The sequence below is a fragment of the Salvelinus namaycush genome, chromosome 32 (assembly GCF_016432855.1).
Source record: "Salvelinus namaycush isolate Seneca chromosome 32, SaNama_1.0, whole genome shotgun sequence".
Taxonomy (NCBI): domain Eukaryota; kingdom Metazoa; phylum Chordata; class Actinopteri; order Salmoniformes; family Salmonidae; genus Salvelinus; species Salvelinus namaycush.
Genome location: NC_052338.1, coordinates 5,846,610 through 5,869,538, shown reverse-complemented (window position 1 = coordinate 5,869,538; position 22,929 = coordinate 5,846,610). Strand labels below are relative to the sequence as shown.

The window sequence follows — 22,929 nt, the reverse complement described above, 5'->3', positions numbered from 1 at the left end:
CACCCCTCATAGCCTGGTTCCTCTCGAGGTTTCTTCTTAGGTTTTGGCCTTTCTAGGGAGTTTTTCCTAGCCACTGTGCTTCTACACCTGCATTGCTTGCTGTTTGGGGTTTTAGGCTGGGTTTCTGTACAGCACTTTGAGATATCAGCTGATGTAAGAAGGGCTATAAAAATACATTTGATTTGATTTAGTTGTAATATGGCTTCAAATCTAGCATTTCTGAGCCAAAGATATTAGCGTTGACTACTAAGCAGATAATCACCAGTGGAAAGGTTTGTGAGGGCTCCCGAGTGGCGCAGCGGGCTAAGGCACTGCATCTCAGTGCTAGAGGTGTCACTACAGACCCTGGTTTGATTCCAGGCTGTATCACAACCGGCTATGATTGGGAGTCCCATAGGGCGGTGCACAATTTGTTAGGGTTTGGTTTGGGTAGGCCGTCATTGTAAATAAGAATTTGTTCTTAACTGACTTGCCTAGTTAAATAAAATAACAATAAATAAAGAAGTTATTTGTGAAGCTACACATCTCTCTCCTTCCTCTTTGACAGTGTGTTACCTCCAGGTGTGAAGTTTACGGCTAGTTATTTTTGGCTGACACTGGTCTTATGTCATCATTGGTTGGTAGAGACACTCCTAAGGAAGTCTGAGTGAGCTCTCGCTTTTTCTTCCTTAAATGGTCAATTACTTGGTGTATGACTTCACAATCACAGAGCGGCATCTTTCAATCATTGAGAGGTGTGTCTCAAATGCTTAGGCTATGAATAGCCAACGGACATTTACGCCTGAGGTGTTGAACTGTTGCACACTCTATGTCCACTGTGGTTCCCTTTCAGTGCACCTTGCACCTTTGATGGATGCACCTTTGATGGATGCACCTTTGATGGATGCACCTTTGATGGATGCACCTTTGATGGAGCTGTGTCATAGGGTGGCAAATCACCTGAGGATGGATTGGCTGTCTTCTCCCCCGTATCATCCCGGATCGCTCAACGTAGGTACTGCTCTACTTTCCAGGGGGGTGTCCTATCTCTGTGGAGTAGAAACTGCATCCTTCGGTGGTTGCCCATATATGGGACCGGTTCGGCAGGGCCGATGTCGATCTTAACAGATCTCAAGAAAACGCGCAGTGCCAACTGTTCTTCTCAAAAAGGGATCTGGGAGCTCCTTTGGGAATGTATGCTTTGGCGTATCAGTGCCCTCGGACCCTGCATTATGCGTTTTCTCCGGTGGACCTGATTCAGGACACCGTGGAGAGGGTCTGTCAGGAGGGTCCTTTGTCGATTCTGGGGGCTCCCCGTTAACACAGACAACCTTGGTTCCCAGAGATCATCCGTCTGTTGGGAGGGACCCGTGGAGGATTCTGTGTTGTCGGGATCTATTGTCGCAGGCGCACGGGAGAATTTGGCACCAACGACCACAGATATGGATCTGTGGGTTTGGCCCCTGAAAGGTTGAATTTGACGGCTAGGGGTTTACCCTCGAACGTGATTACAACTATACAGTCGGCGCATGCTCCCTCTACGAGACGGTTGTTTTCAGATAACTGGCGCACGTTCGAGATTTGGTGTCAGATTAAAGGAGTTTCTTCTTTTCAGAGCTCTTTGGTGGACATTTTGATGTTCATACAAGAGTTTTTTGAGCAGGGCTTTCCTTTTCAACATTAAAGTTGATATGGCAGCCATCTTGACGTGTCATGTAGGGATTGACGTCTCTACCCCAGGTTCTGATCCGTTGGTGGTTACATCCTAATTCAGCTTTTGCATCCAAGGTATACCTATGTTTACCTATGTCTTACAGGTCCCCGGCCTTCGATCTGTTCCCGGTCTCACCTCCTCCGTTTGCTTCCAGTGAACAACGGAGGTTGCATGGCCAGTGTCAGGTGCGCGCTTTACACACGTACAGTGCATTCGGAAAGTATTCAGATTCCTTCACTTTTTCCACATTTTGTTACGTTACAGCCTTATTCTAAAATGGATGAAATAAGAAAAGTTCCTCATCAATCTACACAAAATACCCCATAATGACAAAGCGAAAACAGGTTTTTAGAAATGTTTGCAAAATAAAACAGAAATACCTGAGTATTCAGACCCTGAGACTCGAAATTGAGCTCAGGTGCATCCTGTTTCCATTGATCATCCTTGAGATGTTTCTACAATTGATTGGAGTCCACCTGTAGTAAATTCAATTGATTGGACATGTCTATATAAGGTCCCACAGTTGACAGTGCATGTCAGAAAAAAAAACAAGCCATGAGGTTGAAGGAATTGTCCACAGAGCTCCGAGACAGGATTGTGTCGAGGCACAGATCTTTTCTTTTTTTAATTTAAGTAGGCAAGTCAGTTAGAGAGAAACAATGAGAAACAAGATTCTCTGGTCTGATAAAACCAAGATTGAACTCTTTGGCCTGAATGCCAAGCGTCACGTCTGGAGGAAACCTGGCACCATCCCAATGGTGAAGCATGGAGGTGGCAGCATCATGCTATGGGGATGTTTTTCAGTGGCAAGGACTGGGAGGAGAAAGACGAACAGAGCAAAGTACAGGGAGATCCTTGATGAAAACCTGTTCCAGAGCACTCAGGACCTCAGACTGGGGTGAAGGTTCACCTTCCAACAGGACAATGATCCCAAGCACACAGCCAAGACAACGCAAGAGTGGCTTCGGGACAAGTCTCTGAATGTCCTTGAGTGGCCCAGCCAGATTCCGGATTTGAACCCAAACAAAAACATCTCTGGAGAGACCTGAAAATAGCTGTGCAGCGACGCTCCCCATCCAACCTGACAGAGCTTGAGAGGATCTGCAGAGAATAATGGGAAAAACTCCCCAAATACAGGTATGCCAAGCTTGAAGAGTCATACCCAAAAATATTCGAGGCTGGAAATCCTGCCAAAGGTGCTTCAACAAAGTACTGAATAAAGGGTCTGAATATTTTTGTAAATGTGATATTTCAGTTTTTATTTGCAATTTGCAAATATTTCTAGAAACCTGTTTTTGCCTTGTCATTATGGGGTATTGTGTGTAGATTGATGAGGGGGGGAAATGATTTAATACATTTTATAATAAGGCTGTAATGTAACAAAATGTGGGAAAAGTCAAGGGTTCTGAATACTTTTTGAAGTTTTTCTGGAAAAAAAGAAGTAGAGGGATAGGGATTGAGGGAAGTAGGGGAACACGAGAAAACATTGAAGAGGGGTATATTTTGGACAGGGTTCTCGTTTGCCCATTTATCCGTTTACTAATGTACTCATGACTGGTTTGTGCAGTGAACAAGCTTACTTAGACTTATGACGATAGCCCATTTGGTTTCTTAAGTACAATACCGACATGTTACCAAGCCCATCACCATCCCCCCCAAAATTTGACAGTCGTAACCTCTAATGTCGTCAGTAGCTCACTTCACTTTCATTCTTACAGAGAACCACCGACACATTATTAGGAACTACCTAATTGTTTATTGTAGCAACGAATAAATCCCTTTGCCATGTTACGAGTACTGCTCATCTAATGTCATCTGCTGAATTAGGTCAAGTGTTATAAAGTGTATCAACAAGCAAATAAATTCACCTGAAACTCTTGTGAAGGTTTTTATGATTTTTGACGTGATTTAAACATGACATAACTCCCCATGCAGACTAAAAGATTCCTTGGGTTGTTTATTCCATCGCTATTGACTCATGAAGCGTGTTAGAAAAGTGTATCTTAAGACTACAGTGAGTTTTACAAAACATTAGGAACACCTTCATAATATTAAGTTGCACCCCACAGTCGTGTCAAGTTGGCTGGATGTCCTTTGGGTGGTGGACCGTTCTTGATACACACAGGAAACTGTTGAGTGTGAAAAACCCAGCAGCGTCGCAGTTCTTGACGCACTCAAACTGATGCGCCTGGCACCTACTACCATGCCCTTTTCAAAGGCACCCTGTGAATGGGACACATACACAATCCATGTCTCAAGACTTAAAGATCCTTCTTTAACCCGTCTCCTCCACTTCATCTACACTGATTTGAAGTGGACTGAACAAGTGACATGAAGGGATAATAGTTTACCCCTGGACTCACCTGGTCAGTCTGTGTCATGGAAAGAGCAGTTATTCCTAATGTTTTGTACACTCAGTGCATGTTGTTATGCTGGCGCGTTGACAGGCGGCCACCACACTGGTAAAGTGATCTGATAAATTGATAAAACACAAAGGGAGAGATGAAAGAGGAGAGAATTGCTCGTTTTCCAAGTCATCCCACATTCATGTGAACTGCGCTGACATGCTGCCTCTAGTTCAGCTAAAGTGGTATCTGTGTCTGTGGGTGTATTTTGGTATGTGTGTGCTGTTCTGTATTTGGGAGTGTTTAGTGTGCTTTACGCAACAGTGTGTGTCTCATTGAGTGTGTATAAGTGCTTATCATTTTGTAAATGGGAGGGGGGTGACCCGTGGATGAACTTGCCTCCCTGCTGTGGCCCTTCTGGAGGTCCTGTATGGTTAGAGTTGAGACGGTGAGGGGGGTGAACGCGGGCACGGGTTAGGTTGGTGAGGTGGGGGCTAGTTTGGAGGAGGTTAGGGGTTAGATGGATAATGAATGGGATTAATTTAAGAGTTACACGTTAATTGCCTTCAGTGGGTGTTTGGGAACGTCTGGGCTGGGGGCAGGTGTACCCCAAGCCCATAGTCTCCTAAACTTTACTGTATAACAAGTTCAGTTGTGATGAATTCCATATAAATGTTTTACCAAAGCAGATAAAGAGGCTACTCTCCAGTCTCTGTGAGACACAACCTTGTAAGATACTAGATTTTCATTATCGCCAACTGTTAGTCAGGTGCAAATTAGTGAAACGTCCTTCTAGCTTGAAATGGTACATAAGTGGTACTGTATGATTCTCTAACTGTTGTCTTTCACCTGTTTTCAAACTGTTTGTGTGGGCTACCACAGCTTCCTCCCTTCCTCCCTCCTTCCCCAAGCCCAGTTCTTAGGAGGTCGGCAACGCTGCTGCTCCTGGAAAAAGTGCAACTGGAGCATCGCCCCGGACAGGAGAGGGTAGGAGAGGAGAGAGAAAGAGGGCGAGATCAGCCAAGCATCACGCTGAGCCTCCCTGTCCTGAGCCTCATCTCAGACAGTCTGCTTTTTATAGAAATGAGCCGCCGGGGGACAGAAGCTCAGAGATCTTTAGGGTCCCCCCTCAACTCCCTCGTACACACGCAACAGTGAAGCGCCCAGCACTCCTGGAATAGAAGTTGTGCCAGATGGCAGCCAATTTAGCTATCGTTTCACTGGGCAAGTTAAGAACAGGTGGTGCTAGACAGACAAACACACAGTGACATGCAGGACAAAGACAAAGAAACATACATAAATATACTGTATATACTTATAGTGAAGTCAACTAAATGCTTTAGAAATATATGGACATAATATGCACACATGCCCTAAACCCCAACACAACACATGTACGCATAAGCGCGACAAAGGGTGTTTCCGCCTTTCTCTCGCGCCGTAAATATATCAGTGGCCTACAGCCCAAGCTCCATCCATGTGCATGCGCAGGAAGACCTAAGTTGAGGAGTTAATTATCCTGACTCTCACCCTAGAGGATATATTGCACTGATCCCATGGGAATTCATGAAGCCTAGGAGAAGGTCTTGTTGAGTGATTGTATGACATATGACATATGACCATTAACACTAACAACCAATTGAACACGGTTTCTTCTTCTTCTTCATTTCCCCATGCATTAAGGAAGTTCCTGTATATACAACATCCAACTTGATTGACCAACATTTCTGGGATTCTGAAAGATTTTTTTGGAGGGTTCTTAATTGATTCTGTTTCTCACCGTGAACCATCTGTGTTATCAATTTGCTTAAAGTGATTCTAGCACTCTATAAGGAACTGTAAGACTTGCTATAAGACATGCTATAGGCGTATATCCTTTACAAGTACTACTAAGACTTAATAACACCGGTGGTTCATAGAAAGTAGAGCCCAACCTATATGTTTTCTTTGGGGTCTGATAACGATTCATATTTTTTGTGGGACAAAACTTACCGATACCGCCTCCCGAGTGGCACAGCACAGCTGTGTCACTACAGGTCCTGGTATGATTCCAGGCTGTGTGGCAGCTGGCCGTGACCGGGAGACCCATGAGGGGGCGCACAATTGGCCCAGCGTCGTCCGGGTTAGGGGAGGGTTTGGCCCGAACGGGATGTCCTTGTCCCATCGCGCTCTAGTGACTCCTATGGTGGGCCCAGGCGCATGCACGCTGACACGGTCGCCAGTTGGACGGTGCTTCCTCTGACACACTGGTGCGGCAGTGAGCAGTGGCGGGGTCGTGTTTCGGAGGACACATGGCTCTCTACCTTCACTTCTCCAGAGTCCGTAGGGGAGTTGCAGCAATGGGACAAGACTGTAACTACCAATTAGAAAATGGGTAAAAAAAGAAAAGAAAAAAAGAAAACTTACCGATACCGATATATTTGCAGGTTTTGTGTTTTACAGCAGGGAAATTAAAAAGTAAATTTTTTCCACACTAAGTTCTCTTAAATTTCCATCCAAAAGAGTAATTGTCCAAGAAATTTCTTCAAATGTTGATTTCTTACATTGTGACAATAATGACAACGAGAATGGGCGTTAGTGTTCAGATAAGCATGAGATTCACTTTTTTCCATCCCATTTATTGAATATCGGTTATCGGTAGAATTATCGGCCGATATCAATATATCGGTAAAAGGCCAATATCGGCCGATAATATAGATGAAACTATATATATCGGTCAGGCTCTAAAAAGAAAGTGTTACCAAAAACCTTGCTATAAGACATCATAGAGGCTTATACCACGTACAAGCATTAATAACACTTAATAACACTGACGGTTCATAGAAAGTGTTACCAAAAATCCTCTGTCTTGAAGGTGTTAGACAAATACAGTACAGCTGAGATTGGAGTTCCATCACCTCACAGGATGTCTATGCCACAAACCGATGTCCACGTGTTGCAGGGGGCTAGCCAGAAATGTATACACATAATATGCACACATACCCTATACCCCAACACAACACATGTACGCATAAGATTCATAAAATCAAATACGGGAAGTCCTTCTTATAATCCAAACTATATAAATAAACATGATAAACTATTTATGAACTATATATAAATAATATTTTCATATGTATATATTTCAGCGTAAGATGTACTAACTACTTCATTTTTGGCAGATTTTTTTTTTTTTTTAATATTCATTCAATATTAAAATATAAAAATATTCAATATTCATCCGAGGTTTTCCTGTAAAAATCTAAAGGAATCAACCTAGAAGGCATAGAATTTTACGTTGACTCCCCGCTTCCAATTATCCAGAAAGATCTTACAACAATTTACAGTCCTTTCACAATACAATGGATGATCCTTTGCACCTCTATGCTTTATTGTGAATCCAAATAAAATATTTGAAGTGTGTGTGTGTACTTGTGTGTGACCGTTCAGGGTCCTTTGAACCTAAATGTTTTATTATGAATTTGAAAAAAGTATGTGTGTGTGTGATCTGGGGGATTGAGGAGACCAAGATGTTGTAGGTCAAGGTGAGGGGCTGAGGACGTTGTTCCACCAGATCAGATTGCTCGTTAAGGGCCAAACCATGCAAAAGTCTATGTGTGTTTCAGTGTGTTTGTCAGTGGCCACAAGCCAGCCATCTGCTATTCTTTCTTTCATTCATTTGGATGCGTTACGTGGGCCCTGGGGTGTTCCTTTGTGTGTGTGTGTTCGCGTGTGTGTGCACAGTCACTTGCGGCCAAGTGTATATTCAGGGAATTGTCCAAAGCCACCAGTTGTGTGTCAATTGGCGCACGTCCAACTAATCCTCTCAGTCACATGGCCAACGGCAGCTTCCCATTGGACGAGAGGATGGGGTAAAAAAGCATTGCCCAACGGTGGCTCGGGAGTTTTGGTGGCAGAGGCAAAGTGGCCACAGCCTGGATACCCGAAGGATCTTACAGGGAGGAATTCCTGGAAAAACAAAGTGAGAGTGACACTGGAAGTAGTAGAAGACAAGAAAAAGAGAGGAAGCGAGGGATGACCTTACCAAAGAGATGATGATCCCACAGCAAAATGATTGTCTAAAAGTAATTGTCAACTGCTTCCTATTTTGTGCCTGTATGACAATCCATTTTTTTTTTTAGAAGGAAGGTGTTTAAGCAATACGTCAAATACAGTAATTGTGAACTTTGTATTCGAGCCAATGCTGAGTGAATGAACAGTGAATGAACAGCACCGAATGGGCTTGACCTCTTGGGTCTGATTGAGTTTGCATTGGGAAAATAGCTCATGGTCAACAACGGGGGTTGAGAAATGGAGGTGACTTGTTTACACTTACTTGATGGACTAGGATTTGGATTGGATTTGATCAACCTTGGCGATATTCAGATTAATATTGGGGCTTGGAATATGTTGAATATTTTTGCTGGGTTGAATGGAAAAGCTGCATGGATTTTTGGTGAAATTAAGCATGTTGACTTGATTCAGTATTGAACAATAATTTATTAGCTTGATGATGTTTTGGCTGAATTACATTGCTGATCATTTTGTCATTCAGTGGTTCTGTTGCCTTTTTGCAATATATTGCTGCTCCATGGATTATATTGATGACGACAAACATTGTCAACACCCTATCATGCAGTGAGATTAAGTCACTTTCAATCAATTCTCACAGTACAGGGTTTTGCTTATCAAGTGACAATGACAAGTGACAACAAGACGCAAGGCAAAGGAATTCCACTAGTTGTCACTAGTGAATTCAAACATACCATTTTATTCATGCTAGGATAAAGTAGCATGAGACCCCTTCTCTCCCTTTTCTCTCTTCCAGACCTCAAGCTTTAACCAACGCGTTTAAAGACGAGGGCCCCCAAGAAAAACAAAGTATCACCAAAGTGACACCGTACCGAAGCACCCCAACCCAAACCAAGTCCAGTGGGGAAGAGAGAATCAACACAAAGAGTGTTACGATGAAGCTGGAGACAGACCCAGATATGAGGGAGTGGCGAGAGGACGACTTTGCCCTCAACTGTACCTACATTGTCCCTGACCAGGTGTCGGACCCCAGCTTCGGTGTGCCCAAAGCCATGACGTCCATACCCCGCAACCTCACCTTTGAGTACAGCACAGAGAATGAGGTAGGAACTTTATTAGAAATCACATTTAAAATCAGCATTTCTGTGAAGGCGCCAGATTTAGAACCAGGAGGGGAATACAGTACACGTTCACAGCCAAGTGCATGTTTGTGTATTGACATTTACTGTGATGCACCATGTCTTTCTTACATACTCTATTAATTAAGTCTGAATGAATCTGGGAGAGTCAGAGGTCAATGACAAGTTGTGGTCAAGGCTCGTGTTAGGTGCGAGCAAGAGCTTCTCCATTCCATTGCTGGTTTGTTCAGTGTCACGATGGCCATCTCGCGTGTGCACCGGTACAAGCCCCTAGCCTCTTTACCGTTACCAAGTCTCTAGGTCAGTATTACAATCACGTCTCTGGGTCAACACACACACATTTCCGTGAACAGGTAGCTGCAATACTGAAACAAATACCTTGTCATTATGTCTTTTCCATATTGCATCACAATCACCTTAGTTTCTTCACTGCCAGGATCTTCCAACCACAAACAGGCATAAGGGACCAGGTCTGCTGCATCCAGTTGATCCAACCTGAGCCGTAAAATCACATCAACAGTTCCCGCTCTTGCCCTCCTTCCCCCTCCCCTCTCGATCCCTCCTTTCCCTCCATTTAGGTGAATCAGTCTTCTACACAATATCTCCAGGCTATGAGTGTCAGTGAATCAGCTGACTGGCATGGCCTTATTATGACTCACTAGAGAAGGGATCTGAGGTGTGAGGTTTTAGGCCGAGGGTGTCCTAAAATGTACACCATGCTCTTGTGAAAAGTGAACTTCAAATTGTGGCAGAAAAGTCGTCTCTCTCTTTTTGGGAAAAAAAAGGCTGTAATTCTCTCTTGCATTCTTCTCACTTGGTCAATCTTCTTCACTTTTCGTGTGGTTAAGTGAGCATACGGTTCCTTCCTCCTTCTCTCAGTATTTTCATCCGAGCAACGCTTAGATGTCCCTGCTTTAGCTGTGAGCGCCTCTTCTCTTCCTCTCTCTGCTGCTTTTTCTGCCTAGGCCTGCGAGAGGTGTGAAAACTGTGGTTCTGAACGCATGGTACGGTTTTATATGACTTTGTTCGTCTCCTTCCACCCTCACAAACACAAACATCAGCCAAACCAGATGTAGCAAGTTGAATACACAGTGCAAGACTTCACTTTCACACCAAGGGTTTGTGAGAACTCTTTTCCTGTTTCAGCAGAGGCAAAGTGACCCTCAACTCTACTGTACTTGCATGCAAGACAGCAACATTACTTGCACTTGCAAGCAGAACTTTTTTATATGAGTGTCTCACTAAAACACACGTGTAAAGTACAACATTTCAAACATGTTACAGTCTTTTGGTAAGGCTGGCTTTGTAGCCTCAGAGAAGTTTCCCTTTCTGATAATGGCATCATGTCAATTTCTCCCCTGAGTAGTTGGCATTTGCTTGGGGAATCCATGTCTTGGCATCTTACCTTTATGTATGTATGTATGTATGTATGTATGTATGTATGTATGTATGTATGTATGTATGTATGTGTGTATGTGTGTATGTGTGTATGTGTGTGTGTGTGTGTGTGTGTGTGTGTGTGTGTGTGTGTGTGTGTGTGTGTGTTTCCCAGTAAAGGTCACAGTGCCAGAGGGTGTGTGAATCGACAGGAAACAGACACATGCCAATTGAATCAAAAATAAAACCTATGAACTACCTATGGGAACTTCACACATACTTATTAGTCCTTGCCAACCATTGTTTGTTACCAGTCATTGTTTAGTCATGGCGATTGCCGATTATGCAAAAGTACTACTTTTCAATTCTGTGATTCTTTCAGTTGTTCACCAAGTTATTATTGACTAACAGAAAGAGAAATTCTAATTAATTTTCATATGACTTTTTTTGGTCCTCTTTGAGTTCTAATGTAATACTTATATACAAAAGTATGTGGACAACACTTCAGATTAGTGGATTCGCCTATTTCAGCCATGCCCGTTACTGACAGGTCTAAAAAATCAAGCACACGGCCATGCAATCTCCATAGACAAACATTGCCAGTAGAATGGCCTTACTGAAGAGCTCAGTGACTTTCAACATGGCACCGTCATAGGATGCCACCTTTCCAACAAGTCAGTTCGTCAAATTTCTTCCCTACTAGAGATTCCCCAGTCAACTGTTAGTGCTGTTATTGTGAAGTGGAAACTTCTAGGAGCAACAACGGCTCAGCCACGAAGTGGTAGGCTACAAAAGCTCACAGAACGGGACCGCCGAGTGCTGAAGTGTGTAGCGCATAAAAATCGTCTGTCCTCTGTTGCAACACTCATTACCGAGTTCCAAACTGTCTCTGGAAGCAAAGTCAGCACAATAACTGTTTGTTGGGAGCTTCATGAAATGGGTTTCCATGGTCGAGCAGCAGCACACAAGCCTAAGATCACAATGCGCAATGCCACGAGTCGGCAGGAGTGGTGTAAAGCTCACCGCCATTAGACTCTGGAGCAGCGGAAACGCATTCTCTGGAGTGATGAATCACGCCTCACCATCCGACGGAAGAATCTGGGTTTGACGGATGCTAGGAGAACACTACCTGCCCCAATGCATAGTGCCAACTATAATTTTTGGTGAAGGAGGAATAATGGTCTGTGGCTGTTTTCATGGTTCAGGTGAGGCCCCTTAGATCCAGTGAAGGGAAATATTTTATGCAACAGCATACAATGACATTCTAGACAATTCTGTGCTTTCAACTTTGTGGGAACAGTTTGTGGAAGGCCTTTTCCTGTTTCAGCATGACAATGCTCCTGTGCACAAAGCGAGGTCCATACAGAAATAGTTTGTCAAGATCAGTGTGGAAGAACTTGACTGGCCTGCACAGAGCACTGACCTCAACCCCATCAAACACTTTTGGGCTGAATTGGAACACTGACTGCGAGCCAGGCCTAATCGCCCAACATCAGTGCCCGACCTCACTAATGCTCTTGTGGCTGAATGGAAGCAAGTCCCCACAGCAATGTTCCAACATCTATTGGAAAGTCTTCCCAGTAAACAGCTGAGGCCACACGTAAGATCATGAATGGAAGGATTTGGCTGGTTAGTATAGAAGAGGGGTCACTCCCCCCTTCACTCCTCCTTCCAACGCTCTTCGTAACACCTAAGTGTGCCAAGAGGGGGGGGGGGGGGGGGGGGGGGCTGAGGGGGTGAGGGGAGGAGGTGGGTAAATAGGTTAAGCTCCAACGATTAACTTTCGTTTGGGGCGCAGGGCAGGCATCGTCACAGGCTGTATTTCCTGGCTGCGAGAGGACCTATTCCCGAGCAGGGACAGTTAGGGGGGAAGGTGGGAGGGAGAGTGGTGGCGTGGTCCAGTCAAGAAGCGAGTCCTCTACTCCCCCCCCCCCCTCCCTCCTTCCTCGTCTTCTTATAAACCTGGCTGAGCGGTCGTTAATCAGCAGCCCCGTCGCAGCTCATTCATTAGTCACGCTAAAACGGGGCCACACAATGTCCCTGTCACACTCACTCTCGTCTCACCCTCCGTCACCCCCTGGCCAGGACTCAACAGATCTTCAAGACAAAGCCCCTTAAGACCCCCCCCCAAGCTATGGGTGCGTCTCACAGATGCTCCCTGCCAAGCGGGGGTGTCCCCTGTGCCTTATTCAAACTTCCAGTACTTTCTAAAGAATCCCTATTGAAGTATGAGTCAGGTTGCTATTCCTGGCCGTCAAGGCTCAGGGGAGAGAGTCAGTCCTACTGTAGCTATTTCCCTGTTTCCTTACGCCAGCTCTCGAGTTAACTGTGGATGCGTGTTTTTCTTTACTTCATGTAAGTGTATAAGTTGAGTCTGGTAAACTCCGAGTCAGAGTGTAGACATTGAACACGTACCAGAAAAAGTCCAGGCACTACAGAGACTGGTGGTCATTCTCACCAGCGGGGGCAGCGGTGAGCTGAGTTAGGTAATTTGTGTTCCGTCTCTGTCCCTGTAAAAGGGCTCTGCATGGTCAATCCAACGTCTGCGGCGGCCGTAGAGCGTTCACTGCAATACGGCCTCCGCAGAAGTCAGGGCATTTATACTTCTCGAGCTTTGCTGAGCAGAGCAGAGCTGTTGTGAAGTACGTTGTCATGGAAGTGCGTTCGTGTTTATACTGTCAATGCAGAGCTATACGGGCCCCTCCGCATTGTTAAATCAGTTGGTCGGCGCACGGCGATGCGGTACAGAGCTCAATTTGGCCTCTGCATGGCTCCGGAGGCTCTGCAATTGCGTCACACCATTCATTCGGTGCCTCCAACCACATTGTCGGGTCAAGCATAAATTGGCTTTAAGTCAATGGTGTTTATGAGGACAGTCAGCAGGTCAGAGAAGCAGGTCAGAGAAAGTGCAATTCCCTTCATTCATTTAATGACTGCAGCCTCATGCTTCTAACAACTCTATTTCTATGGTCAAGGCTGTCTTAAGGAACTGGCACTGTTTGACTGACTCTAATGTTTGATAGCATGGGTTCCAGATCTGTTTGTGCTGTCTTGAAATCTGGTTCTAAGGCTAACTGTTTGATGATGTATCGTCTTGTGTTTAGGTGACAGGCGTGTTCAGCAAAGAGTACATTCCTCAGGGGACTCGGTTCGGACCTCTGCAGGGTGACATCTACACCAAATACAACGTCCCCAAACAGGCCGACAGGAAATACTTCTGGAGGGTAAGTTGGCGGAATAACCCTTCACACACACACGGTTTGTTTGGCCTTGGTCCAATTGTCCTTTTCATTAAAGTTCTTCCCATCTTGTCCTAACATGATTTTGGCAGCAACAAATTAGATTTGGCATACTTAAAGGAAACAGGATAACCAAAAATAGTTAGAACTTGCTCTCAGTCAGCTGGAGTTGTATATGAAGACATACTGTAAATACCAGCCAGGTCACCCGTGATACAAGTTAGTATTCAACTTCCATCCATGTCTGAAGACGTCAAGATGTCGGGAGATGATGTGGAAACCAGCCACTAGGGGCAACAGTGAGCGCTGTTACCTTCAAGTAGGTTTGGGCTTTGCTAGGGCATTGTGGACAGGGATGGTGGATGGGCGTAAGCATCTGCCTCTGATTCCAAAGGTTGCAAGTGCTTATCCAGTGATATTTTTGTTTTAAGCCTATCCCAGCCCCTAACCCTTACCTTAACCATTCTGAGTTAATACCTTCACAATTTGTAGTCAATTCCTGAACGTAACCCTTAACTTAAAAATGCTGAGTTAATGCCTAAACTTAATGCATTAAACACAAATTTGACTTTGGAGCAACTTTGAAATTTGACGTTTGAACGTCTAATTCTGACGCGAGAATGTGAGAGCTGGTTGAGAGCTGAGAGAGCTGGTACAGACATGAAAGCAGGTGAATGAAATTATACTGTGGGTTCTAGGGGAGAAATCTCAATACCTTACCTAACAAGTAGATATGGGAACTGCTTCTCGAAAGAGACGGGAAAAAGAGATTCGAAAATTCCAAAAATTCGTCCTAGTTTTCTTCTCCAATTATTCTTGGAAAAAGAAGCAAAAGTGGTCGAACAGTTTCACACCAAGTCAGTCACTTCCCATCTAAAAGGAAACAAAAATGCATTGCTCAGAAGCCCATATGTATTCAGGGGTTTTGGACAGATTTTTGGGGAAGTTGTGGATCTTTACACGCACGCAACAATTACATCCTTCCCAGTGCTCAAGTACCATTCAACCCATTCAACAAGTATGACATATAGGAAGTGATTGATAGTGTTCCCCTCTCTCTCATACACACTTCCTTCTCATTCCCACACACCCTCGTCCTCTCTCTGTCTCCCGGCGGTGACTTGCCTAATTCAGGAGTTTTCTCTGAGTCGTTTCCCTGTTAGGGCTTTCTGTCCTACGTTTTCACCTTCCTTCTGGCATTTCCTGTTAACCAGATCCATCCTGTCCTACTACTGCAAATTGGTGAAAGTCTGACTCGCCTCGAGAGTATGTCAACACTCTCTCACGGGACAGGTGTGGACGTGTGTGACGTGTGTGTGCCTGTGAGCACGTGCCACCATCTATTTGTGTGTGTTTGTGTCTGCCAACACAACCCCTCTTACACTTCCTTAAGGGATGCCAGTAAAAACAATTACAGTGCACCCTATATTTAATAAGTGATTGACAACTTGACAAGTGAGGAAATGTAATGGAAATGCCTACGGTTGACAATATTGCGATATGCTGCATCTCCTGGTGGGAAGCAGCCATTCAAGTCTGGGCATGTTGAGAGAAACCCCCCAACCAGATTGTGAGAGACAGAAAGAGAAAGAGAGAAGAAAATGTCTGTCTGTCTGTCTGGGCGTGCGTTCAAACTCTTTGCCCTGCCCCCTCTCCGTCAGTCTAACTAGCAGCTGATAAAAGCAGTGACAGCGTTGATTTCACACCAGACAGTGACAGTAGTTCAGGGACACACACTCAAGAAACAACCCAGGTGGAACGAGAACCAGATCATTCGAAGAGGATATAGGAGACTATTCTGTACATGGCAGAGGTGAACTACGCTTTCTATCTGTATACTGTGACAATGTTTGTCAACTGCCACAGTGAACATTTCAGTCATGAGTGAATGTAACAACACAGTAGAGGTCAGTCGGTTACAAAGTTGTGTACTAACTGATGTTACACTATGTTTAAATACAAGTGTGTGTGTGTTCTATTATTGCATTGTATTCTTATTTCACTCTCCCATCTTTTCCCTCTCAGATCTATAACGGCAGGCAGCTATACTACTTCATCGACGGCTATGACGTGCGGAGCAGCAACTGGATGCGCTACGTCAACCCGGCGCGCTCGCTGTCCGAACAGAACCTGGTGGCGTGCCAGAATGGCCGCGACGTCTACTTCTACACCAGCCGGCCCGTGGAGCCCAAGCAGGAGCTGCTGGTGTGGTACAGCCAAGATTTCGCCCAGAGACTGTGCAGCCAACCGGGTGACGAGCTCAAACAAAGTGAGTACCATCTTTGATTTTTTTTTTTTAATTTGCCCTCCTCTCATCTGTTCACTCTCCTCAACTCCTCTCCTTGTTTCTTTCTCCTCTACCCTCTCCACTCGTCTTTCCCATCCTCTACTCTTCTCTCCTCTGCACTCATCGTTCTCTCTCCTTGATTTGCTTTTCCATCTACTCTCTACCTCTCTGAGTGGGCAATGTAGTAAAAGACAGCCAGGTGTGTATGTTTGTCTCTAGGTGGAAACGATGGTGAACAGTGAGACAGTTTTCTTTTCATACCTATATCAGATAAAAAGGGGATTTAAATCTGTGTGTGTGTGTGTCTGCTCGATAAGATGACACAAAGGTGAGCCATTTTTGTCCGATCACAGACTTGATTATTGTCTTCAACGTAGTATTTTGGTCTCATATTGATAAGAACTGAGTTTATTACATGGTAAACAATGAGACTGAGTGTGACGGAAACCGTTTCCTGTCTTATCCCCTTTTTGGAGTGGGTGGCATTGTTATGGAATACATCCTGAGTCATGGTTGGGTGAGAGACTTACTGACAAAACACAATACACGGCTACACCTGCCTTAATGTAGAAGACAGCTCACCCACACACACACAAACACACTCACTCTTCCTTACACAAATCTCAAAAGGAGTAGAAAGTCATCTCAACAATGCCTGGTCAAGTAAAGTCCATGAGTCATAGTCAGCTGTAAATTCAGGTATGGCAAGTTGTCCACTCATTATATGACAACTAGTTTTGTTGCCAGAAATTCTGTAAGGAGACATGCCCTCTTAAACTATAATTACATTACACAGTCATTCAACCTGTTGACTAATGTTGACTAGGCTACAATGGCAACTGCATTGACACAGTCCTTTTTACTGTGTACTTCACACACTTGGGGACACCCCTGATAAAGACTGTAGTAAATAGACTAGGCCTCTAAAATTTCAACAAAACAATAAACGATAAAAGTAGCTTAAATAGTTTATCCAAACACATTCGGTTTAAATTGACCAATTTATAGGCCTAATTAAATGGCTTACAATTTTTTCAATGAACAGGTTGGCACTGAACAGGTGACAGTTGAAAGTTCACGCCTAAGCTTTGTAGTATCACTAGTGCACGGTTTAATGCACTATTGTAGCCTGCAGTGGTTTGAATTTCCCTTTAATCCTGGTTGTAAGGCAATTTCTGTTAAACAGCGAGTAATGCGTTAGCTAAGCTACACAGATATTCACATAAAACATAAGTAGGACTTAAAACAAGCTAACTAAATGGCAAATGTATTTCTTCCTGCGGTCCCGAGAAACACGCTTGTGCGGTAACTGAAACCTTGCGACAGAAACGTCCCAAAAATTAAAGCTCTTTGTCTTACTACAAATCCTACATGACACATACCCACATACACCCACACATCAAAATGAAAACATTGCTATCATAGTGCCAGACAGAAACCGTGAACTCTTTGAAGTTTCATCTAAAAACTGAAACCATCATCATCATTTACCATAAGAGGGAGTGCTAGGGAGGATGTGAGAGATCGAGTGTGAGTGTGGTGCGTCATTACAGTCACTTCTCGCTCCGTTAAGACTGTGAACTTTGTCACTTGCCCATCAATACTGTCCTATTACAGAGTGATAAGTGAATAATGGCTCATTAGGTCTACACAAAGGACGGATGGAAGTTGTATTATTGTGTGGATTGGCAAGGTTGACAATTGTTTTTGCAGTGTATTTCATACACACTCAAACCCAACCACTATGTCCGACCTTGTGTTTTATCTTCTTCTATAGAACACATTATCGGAGATGTCAGAGAATCCGAAGAGAAGGAGGAGATGACAGACCAGAGAGAGGATGAGGGGGAGGAGAGAATTGACGTGGAGGTGCTAGAAAGAGACACTCCGCCCGACACGCCAGACAACCAAATCATGGACTTCAGCCAGAAGATAGAGAATGAGAAGGTGACCCAGGACCACCGGGACCACCAGGGACCCATCCCCTCTCCTCAACCCATCCAGCGAGAGCCCAACCTGGGATCTCACGTCTACGGCTTCCCAGAGTGCCACCCTACCGCCCCCTCCCCGACCCGCGACCTCCACCTCCAAGGGCTCTACGGCCACAGAAAGGGCCTAGTGTCCTCCTACCCCCTCTACCATCCCTCCAGACCCCTTCAAACCCCCTACCAGCTTCTCCCCCCATACAGCAGCCCCCACTACCCCCTCCTCCTCCCCGAGTACCCCCCACCCTTCCCTGGGATGCTCCCCTCCAGAGGCCCTCTGCGGTACAGCAGCTACCCGAGTAGCGATGGACTTCCATACCCCTCCATGACCCACCAGCCTGGTCTGCTCCCAGTGCCTCTGCCCTACCCCGGAGCTACTCAGGGAGGGCTGAAGGAGAGGACCCCAAATATGTCACCTCCTTGTGGAGCCCCAGCCACCCCAGCCACCCCCTCTCCCCTTCCCAAGCAGGAGCACCAGACACCCCTGCCGTCACCCTGTGGCTGTGAGGAGGCCATGAACCTCAGCCTGGCCATGCCAAAGAGCAGCCCCTCGCCACCTGCTGCCCCTGGCTACAAATCCCTCCCCTACCCCCTGAAGAAACAGAACGGCAAGATCAAGTACGAATGCAACGTCTGCATCAAGACTTTCGGACAGCTGTCCAACCTCAAGGTGAGGATCTTATAGACATAGGTGGTACTTTTGGTTTCTTTGGTGGCCCAATCTATTCCTGTCTTATTGTGGGTTCCTATCTAACCGAGGCATTTGTCTTTTAGGTGCATCTGAGAGTTCACAGTGGAGAGAAGCCCTTCCAGTGTCACCTCTGTCAGAAGAGCTTCACCCAGCTAGCCCACCTGCAGAAGCACCACCTGGTCCACACTGGAGAGAAACCACATGAGTGCACGGTATGTTTGTGTTTTGATCTGCTTTTTCCAGTCTACTTCAGCTCTAAAACACACACACACCCCTGCGTGCCAGTATGACTTTCACCCTGCCCTGCCCCTGTGATGTAAGGAATCCCTGGGCTTTTGTTGAACATTATTTTATAACTATGTGGGTGTGATCATGACCTCAGTCCTGTGTTGATTTTCCTGGTAGGGTTCAGTGATCTCCCACTCAAAAGAAGCAGTCTACACTTATAGAAAAAAGGGTTCTTCGGCTGTCCCCATAGGAGAACTCTTTGAACAAACCTTTTTGGTTCCAGGCTGAACTCTTTTGGGTTCCATGTAGAACTCTCTGGGGAAAGGGTTCTACATGGAAACCAATAGGGTTCTACCTGGATCCAAAAGGGTTCTACCTGGAACCAAAAAGGGTTGTTCAAATGGTTCTCCTATGGGTCTCTAGCACCTTTTTAGGGTCATACCCTGCTAGCATGCAACCAGGGAAGGCCCTGTCTGGCTGGCGGGCGAACAACAGAAACCCAGGAGCCTGGTTTCACCCAGTTGTTCTCATGATATCACTATCACAACATCATCCTAACCTGAACTTTCCTATCTATCTGTTCCTATTCATATAGGTGTGTCACAAGCGCTTCAGCAGCACCAGCAACCTAAGGACCCACCTGCGGCTCCACTCAGGTGAGAAGCCCTACCAGTGCAAGCTGTGCAGCACCAAGTTCACCCAGTACATCCACCTCAAGCTGCACCGACGCCTGCACATCGCCCGCGACCGCCCCCACTGCTGCCCGCTCTGCGCCCGCGCCTTCCTCCATCGCTTCTCGCTGCGCATCCACCAGCGCAGCTGCTGCCCCGCCTCTGCCCAGGTCCACGCCAACTCACATGCCCACACCCACATCCGCGAGCTGGTCGAGCGCTTCGACACCAGCCCCGAGGCGGACACTCTGCCTGAAGGGGCAGGACCAGCCCATTTGGAAGCTGCAGTGGAGCGCTGGGTAGCCCGGAGCTTGGAAGGGCGAGAGGGCAAGGAGGACCAGAGTGAAGCCACCCTGCTGCTCAAGGCCCTCACGGCGGCCATTAACGCCCCAGCTCCTCCCACCACGTCATCGCACACTTCTACTTCAGCCTATCAGGAGAGGGCTAGTGTGGTACGCCTCTACAACCGGCCAATGGTGAAGACGCAAGGGCAGTAGGCGAAGTAGAAGGACCCTTGTGGGGAGGGGTAAGGAACAAGAAACATTTTAAGGGTCTACCTCCTGAAAAGCCAGAGCACAATCTGGGAAAAAAAATCCTCGAGTACAAATAAGTATTTCCTCGAGGGGAAGAGAGACTATGGACAGCCAATAAGAGAGCAGCAAAACAAAGACATGGCCAGTGTGTTCAGTGATTGCACTTCCACCCTAACTAAGGGTGTTTTCTTATTCGCTGTGAAGTTTCACTCCGGTTCACAGGTGTAATTTACATGGAATGTGTGAGAGAGTTTGTCAGCTATATTTGTTCAGTTGAGTGGTTATTTTTCCTGTTAACGTAATGTTACGTCTTGACACTTCCAAGGAGGCTTACTCCTGGGAAAACCGTTGGACCAATGCCACAAACTATTACTGCGATATCTAATGTTTTATTACCGGACAATCTTTGTGTGTGTTTATTTATTTTTTGCTAAAAAAGGGTAGATCAGGGATCTTGAAACTATGTGTATGTGTTTGCGTTTGCCAAAAAACAACAACAATCAAATAAAATATGAGGATAAACGGGTCTAACTTATGTAGCATAACTTAAAAAAAAAAACTTAAATAGTGTATTCTAATGTAATGTAACAAGAGAGGAAAGCAAACTAAAAGTAGTCCAAATGTTATAATGTTCCAGTTCAATGCAAATAGCTTCTCAGGACTTCCTGTGAGTCATTTAGTGATGTATTGGAGATACGTACTTCTGCACAGAAACTAGCAATAAAAAGTAAAACGTTTGTTTCTCTATTTTTTGTGTGTCTTTTTGTATGTTAAAACATTAAGACCGTGTATTTTTATTTGAATTTATTTGTGTTTCTAGCTCTTTCTCTTTGATTTAGTTTGTTATCTACCCACTGTCGCTAAAGTTTTATTTCATTCGTCCTCTATACTGGTGGTACTGTAGATGCGAGTGTCATCTGAATCAGAGCTTGAACCATATAGTATGTGAGAATGAACCCAATGTAGTCTGTACTGCACTTGCCCCTTTACTCAGTCTGCTCCTAGTACCACTGTATATATACACTCAGGTGAATGGCTCTCGACTCTTGTTATTTTACCAAAACTATTGACAATAGTACCTCATACGAGAGCTGTACGTTTTCGCTCTCACTGGAAAAAGCCAGAAATAGATCCATGCGCACCAAGGTTTCTGTTACCTAAAACCAAAATGGTGGAACTGTTCTAACATTAATACTGTGTGAATTATAATTGTTTTTGTATACACGTTTGTAGTTTTGTCTATGTAGTTTATTTTTGGACCAAGGTTATGATATGTGGATACTTTATGTCAGAGATTATTTTGATGATACTTTTGTAATAAATGTAGCACATTAAACATGTTGTTTTTCAAAATGTGATGTCTTTTGAGTTTTCTATTTTTCTCGCTTCAAAAATCCAACATGCTTGTATTTGCACATTCACATGAACGCACACACAGACACCCCCTCACAAATCCCCCACATACTCTCGCCCTCTCTTACTCATAACCAAACTCTAGAAAGTCCCATACGACGGCCCACTCAAAACTCTTGAGTTCACTTTCTTAGAAAATAGAGGAACTGAGAGTATGCAATGATGTTCACTAGAATCAGCATCACTTACCATCAGACTATACCTAATGTGCTAATAATGATTGAATGATTGTGCTAATAACATTGAATACGGATTATGTCTTCTGAGAAAATGTCACCTTTGTGGATATTCAGCTCTCTTGAAAATCTGTGAAACTATTGTTACCACCTTTCAGCATACGCATATAGTATGTAATCAAGATAGTCGTGAAGAGGGCACGAAAAAAACTAAAAAAACTAAGATTTGGCATGGGTCCTCAGACCCTCAAAAGGTTCTACAGCTGCACCATCAAGAGCATCCTGACGGGTTGCATCGCTGCCTGGTATGGCAACTGCTTGACCTCCGACTGCAAGGCACTATAGAGGGTAGTGCGTACGGCCCAGTACATCACTGGGGCCAAGCTTCCTGCCATCCAGGACCTCTATACCAGGTGGTGTCAGAGGAAAGCCCTAAAAAGACTCCAGCAACCCTAGTCATAGACTGTTCTCTCTACTACTGCACGGCAAGCGGTACCAGAGCGCCAAGTCTAGGTCCAAGAGGCTTCTAAACAGCTTCTACCCCCAAGCCATAAGAATCCTGAACATCTAATCAAATGGCTACACAGACTATTTGCATCCCCCCCTCTTTTACGCTGCTGCTACTCTCTGTTATTATCTATGCATAGTCACTTTAATAACTCTACCTACATGTACATATTACCTCAATTACCTCGACTAACCGGTGCCCCGCACATTGACTCTGTGCCGTTACCCCCTGTATATAGCCTCGCTATTGTTATTTTACTGCTGCTCTTTAATTATTTGTTACTTTTATGGAAAACTATTTTTGGGGGTATTTTTCTTAACTGCATTGTTGGTTAAAGGCTTGTGACAAATAAAATGTGGTTTGATTTGATTAATTGAATTCAATATGATTTCTATAATTACATTATACCAGAACGTAGTTTGAAATGCTGGTAAAAGACCACGCTGCTGTTCTCCACAAATACATTCTTAGAAATGATATCGATTTACAGGAATTGGCTCCATCTGTTGAGGACTGACTGAGTACTGGCACACCTGCTGAAGTTGAAACAATCTGTTGATGGACCTCCCTGACATTAAACCACACTTTCAGTCAACAGCATAGTTACAGTAAGCTGGGCCACTACTCCCATTC

The 22,929-nt window shown here is 44.9% G+C and overlaps 1 protein-coding gene across 1 annotated transcript; it reads left to right on the top strand.

Annotated features, from left to right (window-relative positions):
* Positions 1-7,851: 7,851 nt before the first annotated feature.
* On the top strand, positions 7,852-21,475 carry LOC120026768 (PR domain zinc finger protein 1-like). The gene is made up of 7 exons (XM_038971486.1): positions 7,852-7,889; positions 8,846-9,152; positions 13,670-13,789; positions 15,830-16,073; positions 17,869-18,746; positions 18,851-18,979; positions 19,591-21,475. Exons 1-7 carry the CDS (start codon positions 7,852-7,854, stop codon positions 20,161-20,163), a joined length of 2,289 nt encoding a protein of 762 aa, XP_038827414.1. The 3' UTR covers positions 20,164-21,475.
* The last annotated feature ends 1,454 nt before the right edge of the window (positions 21,476-22,929 follow it).